The sequence below is a fragment of the Trachinotus anak genome, unplaced genomic scaffold, assembly GCF_046630095.1.
Source record: "Trachinotus anak isolate AG129_WGS33_773 ecotype Australia unplaced genomic scaffold, CSIRO_AGI_Tana_v1 ptg000010l, whole genome shotgun sequence".
Classification (NCBI taxonomy): Eukaryota; Metazoa; Chordata; class Actinopteri; order Carangiformes; family Carangidae; genus Trachinotus; species Trachinotus anak.
Window position 1 is genome coordinate 5,807,620 of NW_027273861.1, and position 27,045 is coordinate 5,834,664.

The window sequence follows — 27,045 nt, forward strand, 5'->3', positions numbered from 1 at the left end:
TTATAAAACTGGACAATTTTATTACATTTTTATAACATTTTAATTTGACTTTACAGCAGCCTTAAGAGAATGTCGGTGTCTCCAGCTGATAAAGGATGTGCAGAATGATCCCACACTGTTAGGTCTGCAGATTTTAAACTGATGAAGTAAAAACAGCACTAGTTTCAGATCAGTATTCAGTACTGGCCACTACCCTGAGTTCAGGTAATGGACCCTGTATCACACAAGTAAAAACATGGCCACTGTAATTTGATTAAAAATGATCTGTAATCTCATAAAATGAACAATAGAAGAAATGATGTTTGGAAGTTTGGGGATCTGATGATTTGCTGAAAACTCTATAGATTTCTATCAAGAGTAAATTCAGTTTGTGTATCTCTGTCTTTTTGCTCAGCCAGTCCTAAATGTGTTAAGAGAGAGCAGCTCTGCTGATTGACTGAGCTTAACTTCCTCTTGGTCAAACAAAACCAGGGAATTGAGAACTGTAACTGTCATTACACTGCACCTTTTGAAGTATCTGTATAACTATGAGAACGCCTGTAGTTTACATCAAGGTCATAACACCACAGAACAGATATACGCAGCCAAATCCCCAGGGTGCAGCCTTACGCTGTCTATGTGTACAGTTTGTGTGGGAGGTGCGCTGGATTTACACGCATTGCATAACTTATTTAAATTTTGTAACATTCTGTCTCCAAACTTACAAAGGAAGCAGTCATGTAGGATAGGAAACTGGCTAAATCAAATGAGGGACTTGAGATGGGAGATTTCTCTTCTTCCTGCTTCCACTGAACAAAGGAATGTGAAGCACTTAGAGGATTTCACAGCAGAGGTCAAGTGCTGAGAGTGTCAGTCAGATCACAGAGGCCAGATATCCCAGAAGGGCCAAATGCCTGTGGGTATTTTGACCAGCATGGCAAAGAAAAGTGACAAGGCTCCACCAATAGGTGTCAGCCTTCTATCCTTCCTGCGTTCGAGCTCTGAGAGATAAAGAAAGTGTGTGGGTCCTTGAGTTAGGACGACTGGCTGCAGGCAGCATCTGGAGCTACACGTCTCTGCAGTTGGCTGCAACTTACATGGACAGACAGTTTTGCTCGACTCGGTGCATGAACTCAGAGTAGAGCTCGGGGCTGTGTTTGCTTTCTGTGCTGACTCTTAGAGAGTCACTGACATCCAAGGAAATTTAAGACAAATACCAGCCTCACTCACCTGATAATCATAGGAGTTCATCGGTGGAGGAGGGAAGGAACCAGGGGATGATGGGAAACCGGTTGAATCCTCGGCAGGTGGTGGAGGGGGAGGGTAGTCTGAGGAGGGTAGACACGCACACGCACGCACACGCACACGCACACACACACACACACACGCACAAAGAGAGAGAGAGAGAGAGGGAGAGAGAGAGAGAGAAAACGGCTTATTAAATACTTCCCCTTTTTTCTACATTTTAACTGTCACAATTCTGAAAGAGCAGACACCAGTGAATTTACACACAAAACTTAATGAATATGAGTCCTTTAGTTAATAATTTATATTTTCAATTACTGGTGCAACAGTAGAAAACAGTAAATGAAATACAAACATACAAAACGTTGGGAAAAAAAGTAGAAAATCAAAACATTTTCCACGAGGTAATTCTGATCATATCAAACGTGTGGTCGGTGAACAGTCCACATGATGCACTGATGATCATTCAACGTAGATTTACACTCTAAGGCTCCTGAGGCTGCTGTGTATAAATACATGAGTGGATGTGACTGAGCAGCATCATGCTGACGTCCCAGTGAAACACTGTCCGTTTGTTTTTGTTTTTTTAATATGCAGCAGGACCACAATGCTCTAGTTCATCATAGTTTGTCTCGCAAAATCAGTGTGAACCTGTAAAATCATTTTGCAGACATTTGAAAAGAGCTCACACTGTTATTACAGAAGAGAGACAAAGAGTTAAAGAGAAAGGAACGGAGCCTCGTCATCCCACGTCAACGGATTGACACACATAATTGCAGCAATTTGGTTAACTAAGAAGTACTAATCTGGAGTAAGCATGTGTGTTTTTTTTCCCTGAGATTGGAAATGTAAGTGTTGTGTTACAAACGGGTTACACTAGGTGTTTGTTCTGCCAGAGCAGCAGAAACAAGCCAAATTTGTAGTTCTAAAGTCTGCACTAATCCAAGGATTGCATCCAACCACATGTTTCTGACAGGATAAGGAGTTTCGTGCCAAATTAAATTCTGATTTGGCTTCTCTCGGCACAGGACTTAAGACTGAATCATTTGACCATGTACTTCTAAGTACCAAACCAAACATGAGCTTTGCAAATTAAAGGCTTTTATGAGACGTAATGGGAATTTGTTCCAATGCTAAGACTTTGATGAGTTCTGTTCAGAAATTCCATTTGCTTTCCATGGCTTTTATCTGTTTTCATTAGAATCTAATTGATGTCATCAATGTAGTTTATCCAAGGCAGCTGACCAAATTAATTAAGCATGATTTTCAGCTGCCTCGACAAAACAGCCGAAAGAAAGAAAGAAAGAAAGAAAGAAGACGGAGAGATAATGCAGCGTGGTTAAAATTGGACACATGTCTGCGTCTTGAGCATTACAACATTGCAGAAATTGTGAGCATTGCATTAAACATTCCCTCTGGGTGCTTGAGGGCCTCAATGTGAATTGTTTATATAATAACCTTGTGACCTCCGCTAAAACTCCAGAGTGTGAGAGCTCCTCTAAACCTCTGGGAGAGAGAATAAAATATGCTGCTCGACAACAAGGCGCTGCCCCGCTCCTCCCTCCCCTCCTGCTCCAGCACGGATCCCTTTTGCCAGAATATAAGTCATTTGTAACTTGTGACTTAGAGAGAATTAAAACATTAAGTTTCATGCACATTTCTCTCGAACATCAAAGATGTTTTGGATTCATCATTTCAGGAAACACAAGGGTTGTTAATGTTTCAGAGATGCATGTTTTATTGAAAAGGTCTTAGAGTTCTGTATGTGGAACAGTAGAGAGCAGGACTCGGAGCTGGAACAGGGGTCATTAAGCATCTTTGCTGAAAGGATCTGTCTGGTTATTTTCCCCCTCGACCTTATTTTCCTCGCATCTGTCATCATGCCAGTCATTTAGGATTGAAATTTGTTAATATGCTAATGTAAAATACAATCACCAGCAGTGTTTGTTTTCCCTGTAGTCCTTCCAAGCAAAATCACTTCCTCTCATAAATGATCGCTGAAGTCGTTCGCGGCTGATTCAGGGTCAGCACAGAAGGTCATTAAATACAAGCCTTTTAAATGAAGTGGCGTGTTGTTTTAAAGCTTACAGTATGTCCACAATTTAACATCCTTCTATGTAAGGAAATATCTTTCCTTAAAAACGACATTGCTGGTGACCAGATCTTTAGCTGCATCTTTTAAATACAGTGTATGTTCAAATAATTAGGATTTTAGTGCCTTCATCAAGCAAAATGTGGAACATGTCTCTACAAGTCTGTGGGAACTCAAAGCAATGACAGTAGTTACAACACCCCCTTTCAACATTTTAACTCACACTAGCCATGACTGAGCAATTATCACTAAGCAAAAAGCAGTTAAAGCTGCAACTTCAAGGTTTGAAGGTGCCTTGTGGAGCTTTCGTAAACAAACAAAAGTTATGTTTACATCTAATGTTTTTCCCTAGAACTCAGCAAACATTGTTGTGTGTATGCTTGACGTCAGACATGTTGACAGTATTTCCTTCCTCATAAACAACTTGCAAAGCAGATTTTATTCATGTTTTAAATTGATTTTTAATTTTTTTTTTTACCTTAATGATTGCTAGGTTTCAGTCTTCTTCTTTAACACTGCTGTAGGCACATTGCTACACTTCTTTGCATGTTACTGCCATGAACTGTCCATCAATAAAACGTTGTTAAACCGGGGCCAGGTTTAACATGCATCACGTTGCTCGCCTGCAAGTGCATGTGTGTCCCTGAGCCAATACAAACCATGGACCCACCCATTCAAATGTTGCTACAAAAACTTCACAAGGTACCTTTAATTGTAAATTTGATATTTTTGTTTGAGTTTTGATACTTACAAATGCACCATCAACTGACACATCATGCTGATTTGAATACAGCAACAATAATCTGAGCAGCCGGCAACACTGCTCTGGTGTGAAATGACCCTGTGTGACTGCGGGAACTTTTCGAGGAACCTTTTTAGGAACTTGGCATTTTCACCTGCATTTCCATGACCGCAGGAACCTAGCACTAGTTTTGGTTCCTGGGCTCAGTTCCTGCCCCTGCAGTCCCACAGTGGTATTTTTTAGTGGTACAGATACAATCAGGAGGGATATATTATACTATATATACTATATATTATATTTTTATTCATTCAGACTGTAAGCAAGCACTGCATCAATAGCATAAATATTAGGACTACTGTTGGGAATGTGGATCAGTATTGATGCCATTTAAACAACAGTTTCAGTATGTAGATGACTTGAGAGCGAGCAGGAGAGAGCACAGAAACGGTTTCTTTTTCATATCGAAGCAAAAATAATAAAATGAAATAACCTGAACTTTCCAAAACATTTCCAATATTATTAAATGGGTGAATATCGGGCAAAAAATATCTAAATAATAATAAAAAAGATTTAAAAAAGAAATTCCATTTACAGTGCAAACACAGATACTTTGAATTAAATGTCAACTGTGTTTTCTCCCCATTTTTCCACCTCTCACTTTTTCTATTTTATTTTTTTTCCTGTTTGTTTGTTTTTCCTCATTAAATGAGGAATTTCTTTTCGCTCAGTTACAGTGAAACCATGACATAATATCTGTGAGAAAATCTGTTTAGTATTAACACTGCGAAGATCTGTAAGAAAGTGAAAATGATGAAGCTCATTCAGACGTTGGACTCATCAGCCATTTCTACAATTCTCTTTATTTTCTGAGCTTCTATTTCGCATCTTTGTCACCGTTTCACACCAAACAGCACAAGTCGCTACGGGAACCCTCACTGGCTTCCCAGCGTTAAACTGTGGTCCCTCGACCGGAAGTCGAATCCCGGGTCTCTGCAGTGGCTGTTTCTCACAACTCAAAATCAACAGTGGTTTGAACTGCTGAGGACTTTCTGTTCTGCGCGGTGCTTTTGCTGTCATGCTCAAAAGCAGCATGAACCAGGAAGAGTAAGAACAGCTTCTGTGCTGTGAATGAAACTGACTCCATTTGTGACAACAGGGAGCTGAAAGCTCCAAGTGAGCACTAATGAGAGAAGCAGCAGGAACACCTACTTAATACGACAACTTCCCCTCTCTTTATTGAGCAATTACCTTTAAGTAGCTGCTTTGTGAACGAGGAATCCTGATCACTGATTAAAGTTATTTGAGAGGCCATAAGAGGTATAATTGGTTATCGGGAGCCAGAGTATTGTTAAGGGGATAATAAAAAGGTGGAGATGGATCATGCTGTGATGCTGGGACTAATATTAAACTTTGTTTTTCAAGACAGTCATTTATAAACACTTCAAGTCCTATATATGAATGACTGACAGCTGTGAGTCCATATGTATAAATACTCTGCAACTAGAAAAGAGAAAAACCAGTAGAGAATTATTTCTGCAGCAGAAAAAAAACTTTGCAGGTTGCAGATGAGTCTTTTTTAAGTAGGTCTGCGGTGTGGTAAGGATTAGTATATGGCGGGGGGGGTTGTACACTGAAGGTTGAGCATATGTTTACAGATTTACATATGTACAATATTATCAGAGTTACACATGTGTAAGCGGCAGCCATCTGGCTGTTAAGGACTTAGGACAAAGCCCGGCACATAATACAACTGCCTTTCACATAATGCATAAAACATCTCAGTCTGCAACAGAAAGAGCAGAAACTGAAGAACCCCCTGAAGAACTAAGGGGGAGTTTTGTCCTATCACTATAACGAAAGTCACACTTTATGTTCGAGGGCACGGAACATAAATTATCTCCCACAATCTAAACTTGATTTATTGCTGAAAGCCTGACTTGCTGGTGAGTTTACACATGCTGCAGTGAGCCAGAGTCAGGGCAGGGGAGTGAGACAGTGTGGAGCCACATGTGTCACGTGATAAACATCTACAGCGGAGCAGCGCTCAAGTGTTGCAGTCTTTGATAGAAATACTTCTATAGTAGGTAACCTCTAAAATCTAACTTGTTCATCCTTTTATATTTGCACAAAACTAAAGTAATCTGTATTTAAAACAGCAGAAAACCAGAGAGACGGCTTGATTTTATTCAGTAGCAAAAACTATAATCCCGTTCAGACAAAATGAACAAAGTGTTTTTAAGTCCTGGGTGTCGGTCCACATGTTTTGTCCCCACATTCTCGTTCCAAATGCACTGTGGCAGAGGTTGAGAGCACATTGTTTTGACATAATTATGGACCTGTTTTATTCCATCTTCCGCTGGAGAGGAGCAGCTGAGCCCTGCTCTTAATTAGCATGATATGTATAGAAGAGTGATTTATGACTTCATTTGGTTTAGAGATGCTAGGGAGGGATTTGAGGTCTTTGGAGATGCACTTGTTTTAAGCGTGAAGGGGGAGACTGAAACTGGCTTCTGCTATTTTGAAGGAGAATTCCCATGGGAGGAGAAACTGAGATCAGGGACAATAGATGGATTATGTTTTTGTATGAAAGCAAAGAAACAAATACTGAGAAAAGGGTGAATGGTTTAAAACCAGAGTCGACCTTTTTTATCTGAACATCTGAACCAATAACTGGGGCTGAACAATTAGAGCCTTAAACTGTGATGCTGGTGAGGTTTTCTAATGAGTGGAAGCATGATTCATCAGAGGCGGAGAAGGGAGCTGCGCTGTCATTTCTTATAAAGAAATGAGAGAGAGAGTAAATGAAGCCAGTCAAATGTCACTGCTGCGTAAACTCAGCCAGTTTCATAACAAGAACACTTTCCTAGCAGCCTCTGCAACACTGAGCATCTACTGTAAACTTAGAGCTTGTTGTTGTACACTTCACGTGTCAAAGGCTATGTGCCATACGTTCACTTCTAACTTACATCACATGGCTCTATGGCCAGTTAAAGGACATAACTTGTGAGCGGATTCCCAAGCTAACAAGTGAAGCGCCACAGTGTAAATATAGCATAATTACCATTGATGGATACTTGATGTAATGTATAATGTGTCTTAATCTCATTGATGGAGAAAACTTTCCTTCAGCCTGTCAACTATGGCAACTGAGATTTTATCAAACAACTTACTTCGATATAGTACAGTGCAATAATGTAATTCAGTATAAATCATGTGACACACACAACATATTAGGTATAAACCTATGAATCAGCCACTCGACATATTGTCCAACATTAGCTTATCAAAGACATACAGTTTATCTGAGCATAACGAGGTTCATTTGTGCACTTGAGAGCACTGAACACTGAAATTATTTTTCAACTGAGAGAAGTCCTCCTCTCGACATATATCACATACATACATATAACTATTTAAAGGGATGTTTAAAATCAAGCTGAAATTTGAACTATCCTTGCTTTTTGGATAAGGAAATATAAGATGACTCTGTAGCTACTGGGTGTATTTTGTTTTCATTTTTCAAAAGGTTTAAATCATTTTTAGACTTACTTGTGGAAACAGTGTCAACGTTTCATGTCTCTGTTTTCCACTACTCTCTGGACCATGTCAAAGTTGTATACAGCCTACATATGTTGACAGATATCTACATGAGATATCATACAGGAAATTTTTTATCAAAATATGTACAGTCAGTTATTTATATGTACATTCATAATAATATATATAATGTTCTTCTCATTATAATATTACAGATTTTGTTTAAAACCAGTGTTGATTGCTTGTTTTTTTGTTGTTGTTTTTTAGTTTGTTTTTGTTGTTTCTTAATGTCATTGTCATTGTTTTTCTAAATGTGTACAGTTGTCTTACAGTGGTTGTGCTTATTGTTTACTCTATGTGCCCTTGAAATTGCCCGATGTGGATGAATAAAGTTTATTGAATTGTATTGAATTGAATTGAATTGAATTGAACTGAACTGAACTGAACTGAACTGAACTGAACTGAACTGAACTGAATTGAAGTGAATTGAAGTGAATTGAATACACTCCCTCTGTCCTGTCCAACATTCAACATTTGGAAGCACCCACTGCACTGTTTCTAAGTTTCTATACCATAGGAAGCTGGCCAGCTAGTTAATACTAGCTAACAAGCTTAATAACGTTATTGAAGACACTGCTTCCCGATCATGTTATAGGAACGCCTGCGTCATTGTTAGCAACCTCACTTTCATGGGTCAAGATGTGTTAGAATGAAACATGGGGCAACACTAACAGCTAACAGCTAACAACGTCAGATACTGATACTGTACCAATCAAATCAATTACAGCGTTAACATCGTCAGCTGGAAGCAAAAGTTCACAACCAGAGGGAAACATTAATATAGGGGGCGCTATCTCTGCAGAAACATACGTAACATTGAAATTTCCTCTCTTGGCAGTTACAGTTCTGAACAATAAGGAGTAACAAGTCAAATTCACACTGAGGATAAATATCCTGCTTCCTTGTCAAAGAGCAATTTAAATTTCAGTTTGACTTATGTTTGTTTATGTTTGGAGTTGATGAAAAAAATGAATCAACACTGGATTTTTTAAAACTCAAATATTTGACTTAAGTTATTCATATATGTATAAACATATAGCATTTATGATAAAATATATACGATCATGTTTTTGAACACAAGCATCTCTTCATGACAAAACAGTCCATGCACTCAAACAGAAGACTCAGATTTCACATGTAAATTCAGTTTTTGAAATCTTACTCAGCATTAAGACTTCCTTTGATTATATAGGCATCACTTTGAACAGAAAACAGACAGGATATGAAGAAAACAGTTTTCATAACACTAACAGGCTCTTTAGAATGATGGAGAGATTTAGAGAAGTGAAATGTCTCATTCACGCAACAGAAAATATCAGATTCAGAATGATCAGCTGACAAACTGTTGTTCCAGTTATCGAACAAAACACCCTGCAAAAAATATCACAATGACAAGGAAACAACAGATTTTATAATCATAAACTTTTAGGCAAAGATTAACAAAATAACAAGGTTCATGTATGTGGACTGCAGAAAAAAATACAAGAAGTAGTTGAGGTGTGTGTTCCACTTAGATAAAAGTGGCTTTTGTACACGCTCAGAGCATGAGCCTGTGGTTTCTATAGGGACCCTGACACACTCATTGGTGGATTTCCTGTGAATTCTCCTGGTGACACCCATGAGGGACTCTGACATAACAACCGGTAGTCAGTTTGCCTCTGGCCAGTCAAGCAGGGAGGAATGAAAACAGCTTATGCACATGTTCAACACTTTTGAACTGCTCTGAGCAAACAATTAGCACGTTTGTGGTAACTCGGTGCGAGAAGTTTTTATCAAAAACAGCACTTCTCGGATGTTTAACTTTCATTATCCCACTACGAAAACTTCTTGAGCTCGACAATCAGCAGCCAGACGTTATGAGACCAAACAGCTCGTTGTTGTTATTACAAAATGGCCTCAGTATTAATTTACGTGGTTGAGGTTTTTCAAAGAAACTTGTCCTGTATCACACAAAGTTTTAGGTATTAAACACTTAATATTACAATATTCTGAATGAAGCTGCTTCATTCACTTACAGAGAAGAAATCCCCATTTAATGCTTGACTGAGATCATCTAAACACCCATTTGAAGCAGCTGTTTGAAATAGTGTCAAAGTTACAACAACAATGCAGCTCAGCAGACTGAGAGATCTCTCCATCGATTAGACTGTCATGTGTTTTTTTTAAATACAAGGAAAGATAAAAGACATCAGAGTCAACAGAAACTGAATCTCCAGTCTGTTCTGAGAGAATGACCTCTGTCCTCAACTCTACGTTTAACACTCTGATCTCATGCGCAGCTTTGAATAAAACAGAGAAGTCCCAGAGAGCACTGCACAGACTCTAACTAGTCATCAACATGTGTTGATCTATGCAGACAGCTGCACACAGATCCAATAACAAGTATGCAAAACATTTGAATCAGGATGCATGTCTAAAAGGATGTCAAGGAAGAAAGTCAGTTGTTATCATGCAGCAGGAATGCGTTGTCTCTTTCTGACAAAATATAATGATTTAGTTTTTGGGATTTCAAGAGAGGCCAGTTTGTCCCACAGTGCATTTGTGCAAGTGTTACATCTGCCAATAGCATGAAGGCTTCTTTAGTTATTTTTCAAAGCTTGGCAGCAAACAGTAAATGCAACGCTGTTGTCAATACTGCTTTAACAAAACTGAACCTAATATGCTTCAGAGGGAGAGTTCTTATTGCAGGGATACTGCACTGGATTGCATTGCTTTGTACAGTTATTCATGATATTTTGTCCACCTCTCATACCGTATTCTGTGAGTTGAGCATGTTTCTAATCACACAACCATCACAGGCATGCGACTGTACTTTAAAAAAACAATCCCCACACATTGCAAATATCCAGAATAAAATCTTAAAAGTTAAGTTCAGATCTTGCAGCAAAGAAGTCGCAGAAAAGAAGTAGAGCACAGGGTAAAATTATAATTCATAAAGCAATCAGGACTGACCTTCCTACAGCACATCTAACATATGAGCTCAACTTAAACCCTAAAATCTGATCTGCTGTAAGGAATTGTGAGTAAAGGGTCACTTGTCTGAGACCTATATGTCTTTACCTTCCTCCTGCTGGGGCTTTAATCAGGACAAATGCTCCCTAAAAAAATCTGACGGCAGACCGTGCTAACTGTGCACCGCCCCGTCTGCACCGGCCTCTTTGTCTGTGCAATAAACATGGCCTCAGACTGCTCATTCCAGCCCTCACACTGGCCTCAGCTAGACAAAAGGGACAGCGAGGCGCTGTGCCAAATTGACTTGTCCCTAATTTTTATGGTAATCCTCAGTTTTACATCAGACGGTCCCCATATTTGATATCAAAGATATTAAATAAATAAACGAAGAGAGACCCAGATAATCTGTTCATAAAGACGTCTTATCCTTTGACAACTGGAGATGTCTGCAGATGGCTTTACATCTTTGCATGTTCAAAACGCTGACAACAAGCAATCATCACTGTCACCATCAAATGTTTAATGAGGACTAATGCAGAAGCCCAACAGTCCTAATATTTCATCACCAGAAGTTGTTCCCTCCTATAGGAAATTACATAGAAACAACAAGATAATGTTAAATTAAACCCTGACAGCAGCTTTAAAACTGCTATTTAATACTGTGTCCTACACATTTTCCAAATCGGTCAACAGTATAACTGACCTTCAGTGAATCCGTACAATACCCAGTAATTACTGTCACAGTGAATGTGAGCAGCACAAGAGACACAATAAAAAATGGGATTAACACTTTATTTCTCAGGTCATAAGATAATTAACAAACATAGCTCTGATATCACTGAATTCATAAAAGTTAAAACAGTTAAAGTACAAATTTACAACAATTATATCACCTCCGAATGTACAGTATCTCCACCCCTTCGTTTCATTAATCCTCTTAAAATCCTCACAGTGATTAATTGTGGAAAATAAGACAGTGGCAAAGGGTCTGGATTAAATGTTATGCAGCAAAATGACATTTTGGGATTACAAGGCTTTAATGATGCCACAAATCATCAACAGGGAATAAAATGTTTTTGTTTTGTTTTTTTAATTTGCAAAGAATCTGTGTGAAGGGCCGGAGGTTCATTCATGTCTTTGGGTGTGACCCCTTTTTCTTTGAAGCCTAAAATATTCAAACCCAGACTCATAATCGTAAGCACAGCTTAAAGCTACAGTCATTAAGATTTTCATTCAATCAAAAACCTTACGAAGCAGCTGGATTTCTCGCGAGCAAGAATCGGTGTTTCCCAGCTGCAAGCTATCGCGGTGGGGACAGAGGACCTACTGGCAACTACAGAGAAGTGACTGTTTCAGTATTTGTGCTTTTAATGCACAAATTTGTTTGCAAAAATGACAAGAATCAGCTACGACTCGCTGACTAGCTCCCAAGGCTCCTCAGACTGCGGCAGAGACAGCTGAGAAAGGAGACGGCACAATCAGAATCATTTTCTGTGTCTCATGGGTTTCGCCACCAGCCCACGCCTTTAGTAAACTAGCGGAAGGCCTGAGTCTCTTCACTCCGATGAGTGAACGTGATCACAGATTAGGACTGATTCTTCACCCCATAGTCACTGAAATAATCATTGGACCCATTTTTTGCAAGCCACATTTTTCTAAAATGTCATTTTTCAAATCAGGAGAAAATTAACTTTGTTCGAGATCTGTCTCTGTCCCAGCAACACACTAAGGTCAGGTGACACAGACCTCTCTGCGGGTGCCGGTTTCACTGCTGCAGTGCTGCCGACATCGTTTCGAGGAACTTTAACACGAAATCATTAATGAAACATTCAAAATTAAACAAAACTTGTGTTTCTTTGCTTAATTAAACTATTGTTGTTATTATTATTTAACTGTTTTAGGGGAAAAAAAGAGACTATTATCATACTGATATGACCTTGTACCAGGCTGATATTAAGCTAACGGATAAAAATGAGCAGCGCCAATTCATACTGTATCTAGTTGTCTGTTTTGTATTGTAGTTATGATTTGATCTGGACAAGCAACCATGACCACACCCACTTAGGAGACTCAGTCTGTACCATTTCAAACCACTGGTGCTGCTTGCACCGCGTCATCCTCGACTGCAGCTTGTTGTTATGTTGTGTTTCTTCTTCATCGCGCTCCTACTATGTCATTTGATTGACAGATTGTTTATCCAATCACCTGCCAAGTAAGTTTTTTGAAAGCGCCTGCTGTTTTCCAAATAGTTTCTAACGAAGCCTTCACAGGTGGTTCTGAGGAACAGGTGGTGCATCAGGTTTGTTTTTGTTTCTATTTATGGTTGGGGTTTTTTCACCAGTAGCCGATGTGTTTAAATTCAGTGATATTTTCCTGTGTAGTCGTTTTCTTTGTTAGTGATGGAGTCCATGCTTGCTGATGCCTGTCAACAATGTAAATTTTTAAGCACTAGTTTTAGTCACAAGAATTTGCTGCCCACAGAATTCTGGGATTTATAGTATTATAATGTATTTCCTGTTACCATAAGTCACCATGGGTGTTGCTCAGTCAAGCAAGACTGAAATCATAAGGATTATAATTTTAATGACGTGTTTCAGGGCATTTAAAACTACTGTTTGGAATAAATTTAGTTTTTTCACAAAACAGTTCAATTCCATGGTTAAAGATCATTCAAATGACACCTTCCTGTCACATCATATTAATGTGAAAACAGCTTCTAGTGTCCAACTCTGCACATATAAAGTCAAACATTCATGTGAAGTTACAAAAGGCAGAACATATTTTCGAGTGCAGGGGGACTTAACCAGTGTGGGAGCCTCTAAAACACATTTCATTTCATTTAGTCAACTAAAAACACAGCAGTGGGGATATTTTGTTTGTTTGTTTTTTTCTCCTCGGTGGTGGGCAGAGCTCAAAAAGCAGCCGTCTAAGAACAAGTTTTTCAAAACGAACATCTGGAGTACCAGAGAGGTCCACAACTCAAACCACAAACCCCCACAGACAGCAGTGTTTTCAGCCTCACACTGCGCTCACTACTTGCTGAATTTCGTAACCGTTTCCCCTGTTTTGGAAATCTAGGGCTCTCAGGGGGGGTTGAGGGTAGAGGTTTAGATAATGTTCACATTACTACATGTAGCAGATGGGGTGGTGGGTTGATGTATGTGCGTATAACATGTTCTGTGTGTCATGTTCTACCCTAACATCTTGCTCACTGAGACTCACAAGTGTCTGAAGAAGAAAATATTTTACATTTTTAAGAGAAAAGTTGAAATAAAAGCAGAGCTTCAGGATCATCGTTCACATAGTGTAGAAAACAACATACACCACGTTGTGTACACTCGTGGTTGTGGTACAATACAGTCACTTTCAGCATATGCTAATTATGAGCATCATTGCTTTTAAAATGCCTGCAAGTAACACTGAGTAGGTGTCTTAACTTTTCACTTCTCAGTGTTATTTCTTGCCAGTGACACCAAAGTGACTTCCTGTGTTCTTCTTTCAAATTACAGTATTTTGTTAGAATGGAAAGGTGTTTTCTTTCTATTAATTTGCATAAATCTTCCTATCACTGTGTTTCTGTGGGTCAAAAAGCTTATGCACGTTTTTGAAAACTAAAATATGGTCATATAAACTTAAAAATAAAACACATTCTACTTCTTCCCTTCTCACCATGAATCTTAATTTAGAAAAAAGCCCTCTCAAAGGAGTCATATCTGTCTCATGTAAAACAGACAGTTATGCTCCATAGAGCAGGGCGTCTGTGTTTCTACATTATTTTAAATAATCTTTACCGAAGATGTAAATCTGAATGCCAGACTGTAACCCTAATGCAAAGGAACAGACTACCTAAATGAAACCTGACCCTGTTTCAGTTAATGTGTTTATTGCATATTAATGTGAAGCGATAGCAACTTTCTCGAAAAACGAACCATCAGCTCACTAGGGACCTCAAACAGACAGCACAAGGCTTCCTGAACTCACTCATGACTGCAAACCACAGTGCATCTTTATTAGAAAATCAAAATGCAGCAAGGCCTCTGTGACCATCAGCATTTAGACATGTAAAACTTAAAGTTAGCATGACCGGCCCAGGGCTCAGGGACTGCATGTTGCCTTATGGCTGGACCACATCAGCCCTGTAATCACGGATGTCCACGACTGACTGAGTAATTATAGGTCCACCGCTGGTCAGCTGAATGTCATGTGACTGAGCTGGAGTTCCCTCACTGGCCATTGCCCTTTCTATTTGAATTGGTACAAATGGTTTCTGTCAGGGGGTGTTCACAGCCTGCAGTGTTGCCAACTTAGTGCATTTGACGCTAAATTTGGGAAAAAAAAAAAAAGCACCTTGCGACAAATCTAGTGACTTTTTGGACAAACCTTAGCTAATTAGCCCCGTCTCTGTACCCACTTTGTTCAGTGAGAGACCGAAGCAGAGCAGCAGTGGAGCTGCTGTGTGAGACGAAATAAGAAAGATATTCTGTCTCTTCCAACTTTCTTTCTAAGTGATCATTTTACAAGTAAATAGAGCTGAAATCACAGCACACTCTGTCTCTATGTGTTTGGTGAATCTGTTACAAAATGTTGTGGTTATAAAATCAGGATTTTAGCAGCAGCACAGCAGCTGCTTGGAAATGGCTTGGAAGTTAACATGTAGTGTAAATTGGCAAAGTTTCAGTCACTATTTCAATGTTTCTTTTCAACATGTAAATGAGAACAGCTTTATTGTGAATTCAGCTGTATTAAAATACTGTATATGTGAGCACAGGGAGGAGGAGAGAAGCAAACAGGTAAAGGGCTGAAACCATTTGACACTGGTCTGAATGCAAATATTAAGCCATGATATCAGTTATTTGTTTTCAAAGACATCTTCAGTCTCACACATTGACCAAACACAGTCCAGACAGATACTAGATTTTTGTTACTTGACTATATGAGGCTCCTGAACAGCCATTTTTAGTCAATTCTGAATCAAGTTACATTAAATGTGTAAATTAAAAGGCCCAAAGACATTTGACACACTGGTTCCCTGATTGCAGCTGTTATTCACATGTTATCATAACTGATTATGTCCTAAACTACAAAAACGGTGCATACTGAATACGTGTTCACTGTATCATTGTCTCTTTTCATGCTCCTGCACTCCTGTTTTTTCCACACTATGTTTGGCAGGTGATGTTAAAAGCCTTGAGGTCTGGTCAAGGTCCAGGTACAGTACACTGCAGACCTGATTAGCCTGAGTGATATTTATTTAATCAATGGGCTTTTTAGAATTAAAAAATGTTTTACTATAACTATGGAAACCAATATCAAATAGATCTACTGCACCACCTGGGAAATAACAGATGAACAAGCAGTTTTATTATTTAATAAAAAATACTCTACCTTAAAACTGTGTTTTGTAAGAAAATTAACAAATGATGGAAATTGGTTCAGTTGTGGTTTTAAAGCTGAAGATTTACATTTTGGATTTTGGGCTGATTTGAAGTCAGTCACCTGTAGACACTAGGACAGAATTTATATTCCAGTTTGACATGGAATGCTGTGGAAAGGTTACTGCTGGTATGAAAGAAAAGTGGAACATGAAATGTAGACCAAAAAAATGCAACATGCAATATGTGAAAACTGTGGAGACACTGACTTTGAAATACAAATGCACTCTGCAAAGTGAGGACTATCATCTCTCCGTACTGTGCCTCTGCCACCCAGTCGAATTGTAGGTTACATGCATGTTTGTGCAGACTTTTATATGTACAGTATGTAGCGCAGACAACAAAGGAGTTTCATATAATTCATAATTTTGGCAAAGTCTACTTTATCATGAAATGCATGACTCCAGTAAATAATTTTCAGTGAGAAAAATGTTGTTCACTTTAGAGACTGTTTACAGTGTAGTGGAGTGCAGAGGACTGATGGAGAGCTTTGTCACATTGTGCAACAAGTCACCTGAAGCTCAGCATCACCAAAACCAGAGGGCTTGTGGTGGACTAACAGAGGAACAGGACTGATGTCCGGGCTCTCACGCAGGGAGAGGAAGTGAAGAGAGTGGACTCATACAAGTCAAATCAATAAAAAACTGAACTGGACTCACAGCACTGAAGGGACAGATCAAGGCTTTCACAAGGCTAAACACATTTTTGTGAGGTCATGGTGACCTTGACCTTTAGCCTTTGACCACTAAAATCCAGTCAGTTCATCACTGAGTCCAAGTGAATGTTTGTGCCTCTCCCAAGGCGTCACTGAGATATCGCTTTCACGAGACTGAGACAAACAGACAGGCTGATGGACAACAGGACAACACGGTGCCTCAGGCCTCGGCTTTCGCCCGCAAGGAGACATAAAAGCAAAGTAATGTTCTCACCTAACAGTGAGTGTGACTGTTATACAGGTCAGAGCAGGTCAGTCAAATCATAGATGAAGAGGTAACTGTAATTCGCCCGATGTTGATGATTTAGTGTCGTCTCCCGTGCTGTTACCTGCAGGGTCGGAGGGGGTGGGCTCTCCCATCTGTTTGTAAGGGTTGAACTTGGGCTTGGGTGCAACCATAGGGGCAAACTTCTTGGGTGCCTGCTGCTGGGAGATGGAGATGCTCGCACTCCCCAAAGACGGCGTAGTCTCCATCCTGGCCGCCACTTGTCCTGTCTGCTCATTACTGTTTGCTGGGTTCCACATGGTTCTGATGAGGAAAAGACAAAGGCTGTTAAAACTGAAGCTGTCAGTTTAATGTCGTTTAATGTTAGGGCCAAAAACGTCACTGTGGATCACAAGAGGATGAAGCGATGTCAAAATCTCATTAAAAAACTGTTCAAGCTGTGACGGCGAGCGTGACCATTTTAAACCGGTGTAAACACGTTTGCCTTTAGATGAGGTACAACAACCCGTTGATGTAGTTTGTTTGTAGAGAAACATGACTCACCATTGACAGCCATGCTAGCATCTCTGTAAGACTGTATTTAAACACAGCGGTGCTTTGAGGTAAATGTAAACATCACCATGCTAACATGCTCAAACTGTTAGCACGGTGATGTTTACCAGGTGTAATGTTTACCACCATCTGAGTTCAGAATTCACTAATTAGCATCAAACACAAAGCACATCTTAGGCTGATGGAAAGGTTGTTGGTGTTGAAAGTATTTGATGGCAAAGCTGAAGGAAAAGTCAGCAGGGATAGACATCCTTCCAGGGGCTGTTGAGGTATTTCAGTCTGGACCAAAGTGGTGGACCAGCACCTCCATCCCTGGAGCCATGCTGCTAGTATGGCTTAAAAAAAGGAAGGCAGCTCCATACAGAAGTCACCATGTCTTGCTTGTATTATTCAAACTGTTAAAACTAAATCTGTCTCTGTGGAGAGGCTCGGTAAGATCCAACGTACTGTATGAATCACCTTACACTGCTCACACTGTTTCCCACTGCTTCTAAGGATTTGTGCTTAACAACGGAAGTGACTTTCTCCACGCACAGCACGAGTAATCAAGTCTGCCTTTTTTCCTTTCAGCTGTTGAGTGAGACCATTAAAGCAGCTATTAATATTATGTTATAAAGTAAGAAACATGGCAATGCACACTGTGTTCTGACATGACTTCATGTGTGCAATTTAATAAGGTAACACAGTTCAAACAAGGTCTGAGCCTTTTTTTTTTTTTTTTTTTTTGCTTTACTTTCTTGCAAAGCCTACACAAGACCAACAAATCAAAAAAGAGTTATGTGAGACAAAAAAAAAAAACAGTAAAAACAACAACAAAGTATTTTAAAAACAAAAAGACTTTATAACAGAAAAAGTATTGAAAACTGTTGTAATGCTGATGTAACCATCAGTGATTTGTAAGTGTTGATGTAGCTGTCAAAACTGAGATCAGATCAGTGTTTGGGAATGCCACAACACTGATCTGCGTGTCACAGAGATACACGACTTAATTTTCAAATGTGTTCATTCATTATTGCTTGTTGTTTTCTGGTGGGGGCCACACATTTTCACATTAAGCTGCAGCTCTAACTGATAACTAATGACTACCATTTATTCCATAAGTCGACTCGTGTGTCTTTAATACAGTTACAGTGAAGAGCACAGAGTAAAAGACCTCGCTGCAGCTGAAGACACAAACATCCAGTATTTCACCATCACATTCTGAAATCACTTGAAATATTTGAACTATTTATACGCCGCACTTTTTCCCCGTCCTTCTTTTTGTTTGTGTTTGTTGTGCTGTGTTCTGATGTTTCTGCTGTTTATTATCCTCACTTTGACTGATACAGGGTTTACATTCTTTCTCCGAAGCACAGCAGAAAAGCCCACGCACAATCATCTTTTAATATCTGCTCAAATCCCTGCTCCTCCTGCCGTCTCTGAATGGTTCTTACTTTTGATATTTTTCTCTGCTCTTAATGCTGCGATTCAGACGCCACGCTGGTGTCTCACACCCACCTGTCCTTTCAGCACAAATGCTTTCATTTCTCGACACTGAAATGGCTAACAAAATAAAAGATGAATCGGAAACAGGGGGGTGAAAAAAGAAGAAATGATCTTAGCGCGTGTGAGTGAGACTCAATACATGACATGTTGAATGGAAATTTTCTGTTTCAGTTTGTGATTTCATTTTTGATGATGGCAAATAATTCACAATGGGATGTCACTTTATGTGCACACGGCCCTAAAGTGCACATTAAACGAACATAAATCACTTTGAAAATTAACTTTCTTCAAAACAAGTGATTCATGTTGGGGCCATGTTGAAGACACACACCTGAGCCCAACACAATGAAGACCTCACTATTTAATCACTCCAGTGATTCATAGATTACTTGTGTGAATAAAAACTTTTAATTACTTTTCTTTCATTTTCACCCCTTTACTATAAACATGTTATCTATGTAATTTTCCTTCTGAACTGACTTTAAATTAAAATCTACTTTCTACTGGAGAAATGATCTCCATAAAAAAAGGTTGGCAGTGTGTTCTGTGTTTTATAAAATAACAAGGACTCTGAAAAGAAACGATCCTGTGGAGTTTTTTAAACGTAATTTCTCACTGTTTTCAGCACCGCAGTCACCACCATTGTACTGAAGCGGAGGCAGAAATCTCAATGACAGACCCATTATCTGAAGCCACAAGGGCTAAATATAAATAAATTTGTTTATTCTGTTATGTTAAAAGATAAAGCTGGTGTTTAGCTATAGGTTAGTCCATCTCTAAATGACTTCATAAAACAGCTGGGCACTGTAGTTTTTAGCAAACGTTACTCCGACAGAAGAAAAAACTGTGCATTTTCTTGAGGACTATTTTCAGTGTTGGATCAATATACATTTGATCGTCTGGTGAATGTTTCTGGCAGTAGGAGAGTGACTGTGGGATTGGGTTTAAATTAACTGTGATCATGTAACTATATTCATTGTAATGAAAAACATGTCAGTCAGTGCAACAGTGTGGCTTGTTGATTTTAATTTATTTTTCAATTTAATTTTAAATGAATAATTCATTTTTGGACATGAACAGAGGAATAAGAAATAAGATACAAGGCTTTAGATACAGATAAGATTTGTCAGTGGGATCAATTAATTGTTGGTATTTGTTGACATATATCACAACATACAATATCACCTGATTTGAAGGCAACAGTCTGAAGGAGAAAAGACAGAGAGAAAGAGACAGGAATAAAAAGCAGTGAGACGAGTATCTGAATACAACAGTGTCTCGATTTCTCTCCCAGGGCGAGAAGTCATATACTGTCAACTACTTCCAAGACATCAGATGGAATATGTATCTGAAAGCAACAGGATATTTCAATGGATCCTGACAATTTGACAAATCACAGTATGGCTTCACCTTTTGACTTCGTAGGACACCTGACAAAATAAAGTATCCACAGTGCAGTCTGATGTTCAGGCTGAGGGGAAGCTTCAGAGAGTGTCTGATGTTCAACCTCCACAGAGAAACTGAAGAGGCACGCCTCCTCAACAGGTCTTTTTGTCGTCTTTTTGTGTTCAGTGTATTAATTAGATGACTATGATCAATATGAGTCATGACACAGTTTGCAGCAGAAGCGACCCAGTGGTGTTTTTTTTCAGGCCCCAAAAGGCTCAACACAGGCCTGTGTCTCAGCTCTTTGGCACACATGTCTTTGTCATGCATTTCTTTGCTTTCTTCCTAAAGAAAGCAACTCTTTTTTTCTCAGAGAAAAAGTAAAAATGTTCTACTTTACAAATACATTTAGCTGAAATGACATAATCTTGTCTCATCTGTCAACTTTATAGGACTGGCTGTTCATAGACAAATCTGGGTTGAGGATGGGAGCAAACAAGCCAAAAGTACTGCAGTGGCATCTTTAAAACCAGGTAATAACACTGTAGTACATGAAAGGATTTTAGCTTTGAACCACTTTAATGTTACCAGGACCTGTGGTATAACCTGCTTTAAAGTTCACTTTAAAGTTCACTGCAGTTTTAGTTCAAGATGTGGCAGCATTTTCTCCATAAACATGCCCTCAGTCTGGCCTGGAGATTTGTATCTATACATTATTAATAATGTTAGTTTTGTTGTTCACATTGGCTGACCCATTGGCTGAGACCCATCGGGTATCAAAATGTACGAGAGCAGTTTACTCTTTGTGTTTTCACATTGTAGATTGTTGGTCTGCAGCAGCTCCTGATTGTGACAAAGTGCTGCCTGATGTGCTTCAGATTAGTGATTCTGTGGTGTTATCAATACCGCCCACCCCTGACTACGGATGACCATGTGACTGTGTCCTCATGCTTCATGTGGTGCTGTTCATTTCATTTTCAGTAAACTCATAACTACATTTACTGGTGTCAGGCCCAACTCCATCTGTACATCATTAACAGCTGCTGATGAAGTCAGGCCTTGTTTGGATGTGTACTGTACATAATGTACTGCACTGTCTCTTGTTTTTCTCTTTGCCTTCACATTAATGAACTGCTGAAGGCATTGTGGCTTTCAGTTTCTTTCTCAAAACCAACCATATCTGAATCTGATCAGTATAAAGGAGGCTACGGAGAGCAACCATTCAGTGATACAAATTATATCACAAGTAATTACTGGGGAATTTACTATGAAGCATGGTTGGAGACTGTCCCAGCATGCAGCGGTGAAGGGCTACATGCTGGAGTTTCCATTTCATCCTGTGTGTGTTAAGAGTGTGGGAGGACACCAGAGGAAACCCACACAAACACAAAGCATGCTGCACACACCACATGCAAACGAGCTGAACTTTGCTATAAACATGTTCTGATTCAACAGATGTGAAGTCAGTGTGATGAGCATCTCAAAGGTCGGCACCGTGAGACCGAACATGACGTGCTTTTTCTTCATTTACCTTTGACTTTTGTGAGCTCCTGCTACTTAATGAGCTTAATGATGCATCTGCTCACTGCTCTTCTGCATCAGCTTTGATGTGTTTGTGATAAAAACTAAACACACACACACACAAAAAAGAGAGAATACACACAGCACATTGTTACAAGCGAGGCATACAGCATAAGTCGAAGGTGCACACATGCAGCTCGTATCCGTATTGAAGCCTCATGAAAGGAAAGTCAGTTTTGATTGCCGGGGCAGTTACAAGATGACTCACAAAGCTGTGACACCATGTTTAACAGTTTGCTTTATGGGGGCACGGCAGCCAGGCTGTCTTCTCACAGCTGTTGCGCTGCACTTTTACAGCTGCCATTGAGGAACTGCTGCAGGTGTTTCTGCTGCATTAATCTTTCATGTCCACCAAGGAAACTATCAAACAAAACCATCTGAAGAGGACCACAGAGAGTACTGAATTCAAACGTGAAAAAGCAGGGTTCACAGATTTTTTAGTTTGGTAGAATATGACATGCTTTCTAGCAAGTGTTCTTTGTGGCTGGGAGACAGAATCACATGTTGAAAACATACACAAACACAAAAACTGCCCAACTTGATCTGACAGTGTTCAGCATCTGCTGCTTTTAAAATACTCCACTAGCATCCACTACACTTTTTTTTTGCCTTTTCCTTTACACACAATCACACAAGTGTCTGCGGGAGGCCGATGCTCTTAAAGGAGCGTTTCATGTTTTTTTCACTCTGAAGCTCAGAGGTCAGTTACAGATGAACAACTTAGCAGAAGTTATGTAAAAGCTCAACAGCACATTCACACCATGTTAAGAAAAGCTGAGTCTTCCAGTAGAGTTAATATACAGACATGACTCAAATCAAATATAAACTACTACTAGCACTGACGAAGAATTACTCGGCTGTGACTGTTGGGTGAGAGGCTGCAGGATGTTACATTACATTATTACTTTACTTTAAAGAAAATGACTTATAAGTAGGGATGGACGATCTAACTATCTCAAACCTGACTTTGGCCTATGATCTACTTTTCAGATTTCCCACAGATCGTGTCATCAAAAGCTGCTATATTCAGATATTTCATTTTAAAAGTTAAATTAAAAGTTAAATTGCTGCTAACCAGCCCATTGTTAACTGTTAAATAGCTGGAGACAGAAGTCCCTGTCCTGCTCTGCAGCCTCTGTGAGTTTGGTGGGGCAGCACATGTACCGGTTCTCCACTGGAGTGGAACAAGAACCACTGTCACCAGCTGCAATCAAAGACGGTGGAGTTATAGTCCATCTGTGAGACGAGAGACCTGGCTGAAGGCAGGGAAACCTGAGGCAGGAAGAGGCGGGACGAGGCGGGACGAGGCAGGGCAGCAACTGAACTTCCCAATCAAAATGCTGACACAGAGCACCTCACGAATAAATAACAGTGCTGTCCAAACGACTACTCCATGAACTAAGAAGCATCAAAGCAGCGTTAAGACATGAATCACGACTTCCAGTCATGACTTTCACAATAAAATGACTGCGGAAACAGAATGCAGATCGTGATTCAGATTGTGGATTGTGGAACGCATTCATTGACTTTTTTGGTCACATGGAGGCAGCAGAAACAAGCCCAACACAGGTCAACATGACAAACAAGTTAATAAACATTTCCTTGTTTACACATCCAGCAGGTAATGAGCAGCTTTAGCCTTCATTCACTAGCTCCTCTCTGACCACTATTCTCTCTCCTTTTAGCTCTGTTTTGATCTCCACCAACTCCAACCATAGTACAACTAGCTGCTAGCTGTGTCTGTCTGGTGTTTGGTGACGAGCAGGTAGTGCACAGGGAGCTCTCGGAGCTTTTTACAGCTGCCTGCTGAGGCTGAAACAAGGCTGATGTCAGGTCAGTGTCCACTGTTGGCTTTTGCTGTGCATTATGTTTGATAGTAATCTGCTAGATTGCTTTATCACACTATGTATTACGGAGTGTCTAGTGCAGCCCATAGTACTGTATGAACTCCTACACATGTTAAAGTTATTTAGAAAACGTGAACTAAGATTTAAAGGGCAATAATGCTGCCCTCCTCCCACCTTGTGCTTCGTCCCATGAGTAGAGTTCAGTTAAAGCTACACAGCCCTTGCTTCACTAGACACCGATCAAAACATCACTTCAAACAGACGCTGCAGAGATGAAGATGGAGATTCACTCTGGCTGGCAGATTTTTCATACCAAATAGCGGGGTGGTAGGCGACTGGGATTAGCACTCACGGTTTGTGACGCAACGTGCGAAGGATCAGCCATGCGGACGAAACCGCTTTAAAAATTAAAGGTTCCCATCTGCGAGAGGCTGCTGCCGAGTCTTCCCAGCATTGGACTTGCTCTGCTTTAGAGGGACGGTTGAATGGCTGAACAGGTTAATGCAACATTACACAAACAAGCTCTCATTCCCCCCACGTTCTGCTGTTTGGAAACAGGGAAGAGCAAAGAGTTCAAGTGGTCATTATGGATCTCGAAATGTTTTGTGCAAGAGGGTAAATATCTGAAAGTGCTGGATGTCTGACACCATGCCATGTGTTGACATATTAATAAAAGCAAAAAGCTGCTTTGGACCTCTTTCAAGTGTTAAAATTTTTATAGAGGAAGCGTAACAGCAGTGCCAGGGCATCAGAGGACAGGGCAAGTCAAACATCATGTTCTGAAACATAGCCACTGCAAACACTGCAGTGACAAGATTATCTTCACATCATCTCAGGAGCAAAGCAAATGGTTTTATTTCTGCTAATGCTGCTGATTTAGAGGCATTTACAGTACAGTGCATTCAACATCAAAAAATCAATTTACACTCTCTAGATAGATAGAAAGTCTTTATTGTCCTCAAGGGGCAATTAGGTTTGCCTCCTTCATCTCATGGCTTAGTTTTTTCTCTGACATGCATTGCCAGCTGTGAGACCTTACATAGTCAGGTGTGTGCCTTTTTAAATCATGTCCGATCAGCTGCTGGACTCCAGCCGGTGGACTCCAGTCAAGGTGCAGGCATTTCAGAGTCATCAGTTAACCTAAACCTGTTTGTCTTATACTGTGGGAGGAAGCTGGAGCACCCAGAGAAAACCCACATAGACATGGGGAGAACATGCAAACTGCACACAGAAAGGCCCCTTTTTAATAAAATTGGAAAATTTTGTAAAATTATGTTTTCAATTTGTCATTATTGGGTATTGAGTGAAGACTAATGAGTGTAAAAATATTTTTTTATTTTGGCTGCAACATAACAAAATGTGAGAAAACTGAAGGGGTCTGAAGACTTTCTGAATGCACTGTATATTCAATTTCAGTTGGCTTTACTGGAGCCAAAAATATTCTTGTCATGTAGATATCATTAACTGCTTTTCATTAAAAACATAATTAATAAAAAAAATAAAAATACAATTATTATAGTTGTCAGAGTGCTGATGTATCTACACGGGTACAGTTGCACCTCCAGTGTCACATGGCTATCAACAAATGGCATTTTGTTTATATTATCTGTACATCTGCATCTTTATCACAAAATCATACAGAAAACAACCAGATGACAAATTTGGGATTTTAGTGAACATAAATGTAAATTTAAGACGGGGAGTTCCCTGCACATAAACGTGAGACAGTAATTTATTATTTTACTTATCCCTGTAAAACATGTAGGGTATGGATTAAGTAAAGATAAAACATCAGCAATAAGTCCCAACACAGTGAGAGGTCTTGGTTAAGTCCTCAGAGGGATAATAGATGAGGACATTACCTTAAAAAAAAAAAAAAAAATTCCGGTACATTTACGAGCATTACTTTTGCATATGTTCAAAAGTCAATACCAGACTTTAGCAGCTGGAAAATTGTGAAATTTGTGTCTTTGAAGCAGAAATCTCTTTTGGTTTAAAGCTGAAAATTTTTAATTTTGAATTACACACAGACTTTTTGTGTAGTGCTACAACAAACAATTATTTTCATTATTGATTTATCCGGTCAATATTTTCTCAATTAAGATGCCTTTTAAAGTTTCTGACCAGTAGTTGTGCTATGGAGCAAAGTTTTTATGAGCTGGTCCACATTCAGTTTGTATCACAAAGATGCTGCAAGGTTCACATTAGAAGCCCGGCAACAAACCAGCAGAGGCAATGAGGAACACGACTGGAAGCTCGCCAGCTTAAACATGAATGTAACAATGCCTGGTTTATTTACTATATTTTCTATGTTAATTTAGCTTTGCATATGTTTTATGACTAAGGATTCAACATGTTTGTCATACGTGAAAGATGCTCGGTCAGTACTGGTGACACTTTAGTTTCTACTTTTGTGAAATTGAAATAAAACAGTATAGTGGTTCCATTAATGTTTTATTCAGCTGGTAATTTTTGTAGATTTACATTTCAGCGTGAGAGAAAATATTGGTTTGAGTGTTGATTACATCATGAATTAAACAAACGTTCATTGAAGTTTAAATAATTTACACAATTTAAATATCTACATTAGATTTCTGAATTTTTTTTCTGAAAAATATTGAATATTAAAGCGTTTTATTTAGGGACCATATAGTCTCTGTGGAGGTCGAGATTTGGCCTCAGCTTGCTTTCAGATTTCATCAGTGAAGAACAGGAGCTGTCACTAAGAAGCTGAACCAGAGCCTTCACAGTTACAGAAAGCTCAGACTTAACTGTGAGAAAAAGAAAAAAAAAAGTCCTCTGAGGTCTTGATACATCACAGTGAAGCAATTTCACCTCTAATACCAACAACAGTTCATCTTGTTTCAACACCTCTGTCTCAGAGTCACCTGCTGTAAGTCAGTCCCTGCACCGGCACTGACCTTTCAACACAAACCTACCATGACAACAAGGAGTGAGAAAGCTAGCAGGCAAAAACCACCTCTTTGTTGTGTCAAAGCAAGTGTGCTCAGAGCTCAGCGAAGAAGAGGGTCTCAATCACAACTCATCCTGTCTGCACCCAGACAGTAGCCTGACAAGAGGTGGCTGACTCCAGCCTGACAGGGGCGGATGGGCAGTGCTCCCCGGGGAGGACAGAACAAACTCGTTTGGCTGGTTGCACCAACGGACATCAGTGGATACCTGTCTGCTTCTATACTGGTGCTGCAACAGTGTG

General features: G+C 39.6%; 1 protein-coding gene across 4 annotated transcripts in view; it reads right to left on the minus strand.

Moving 5' to 3' along the window:
- The window catches only part of lpp (LIM domain containing preferred translocation partner in lipoma), a 153,328-nt gene that overhangs the window by 79,049 nt on the left and 47,234 nt on the right, over positions 1-27,045 (minus strand). For 3 of the 4 annotated variants that reach the window (XM_071487149.1, XM_071487147.1, XM_071487148.1), the window contains 2 exons: positions 17,084-17,283; positions 1,210-1,307 (listed from right to left, as the gene is read on the minus strand). In XM_071487149.1, the coding sequence (XP_071343250.1) occupies positions 1,210-1,307; positions 17,084-17,279 (294 nt within the window). In that variant the 5' untranslated portion in view covers positions 17,280-17,283. The remainder of the gene's footprint in view (positions 1-1,209; positions 1,308-17,083; positions 17,284-27,045) is intronic. The other variant, XM_071487150.1, reaches the window with a different exon arrangement.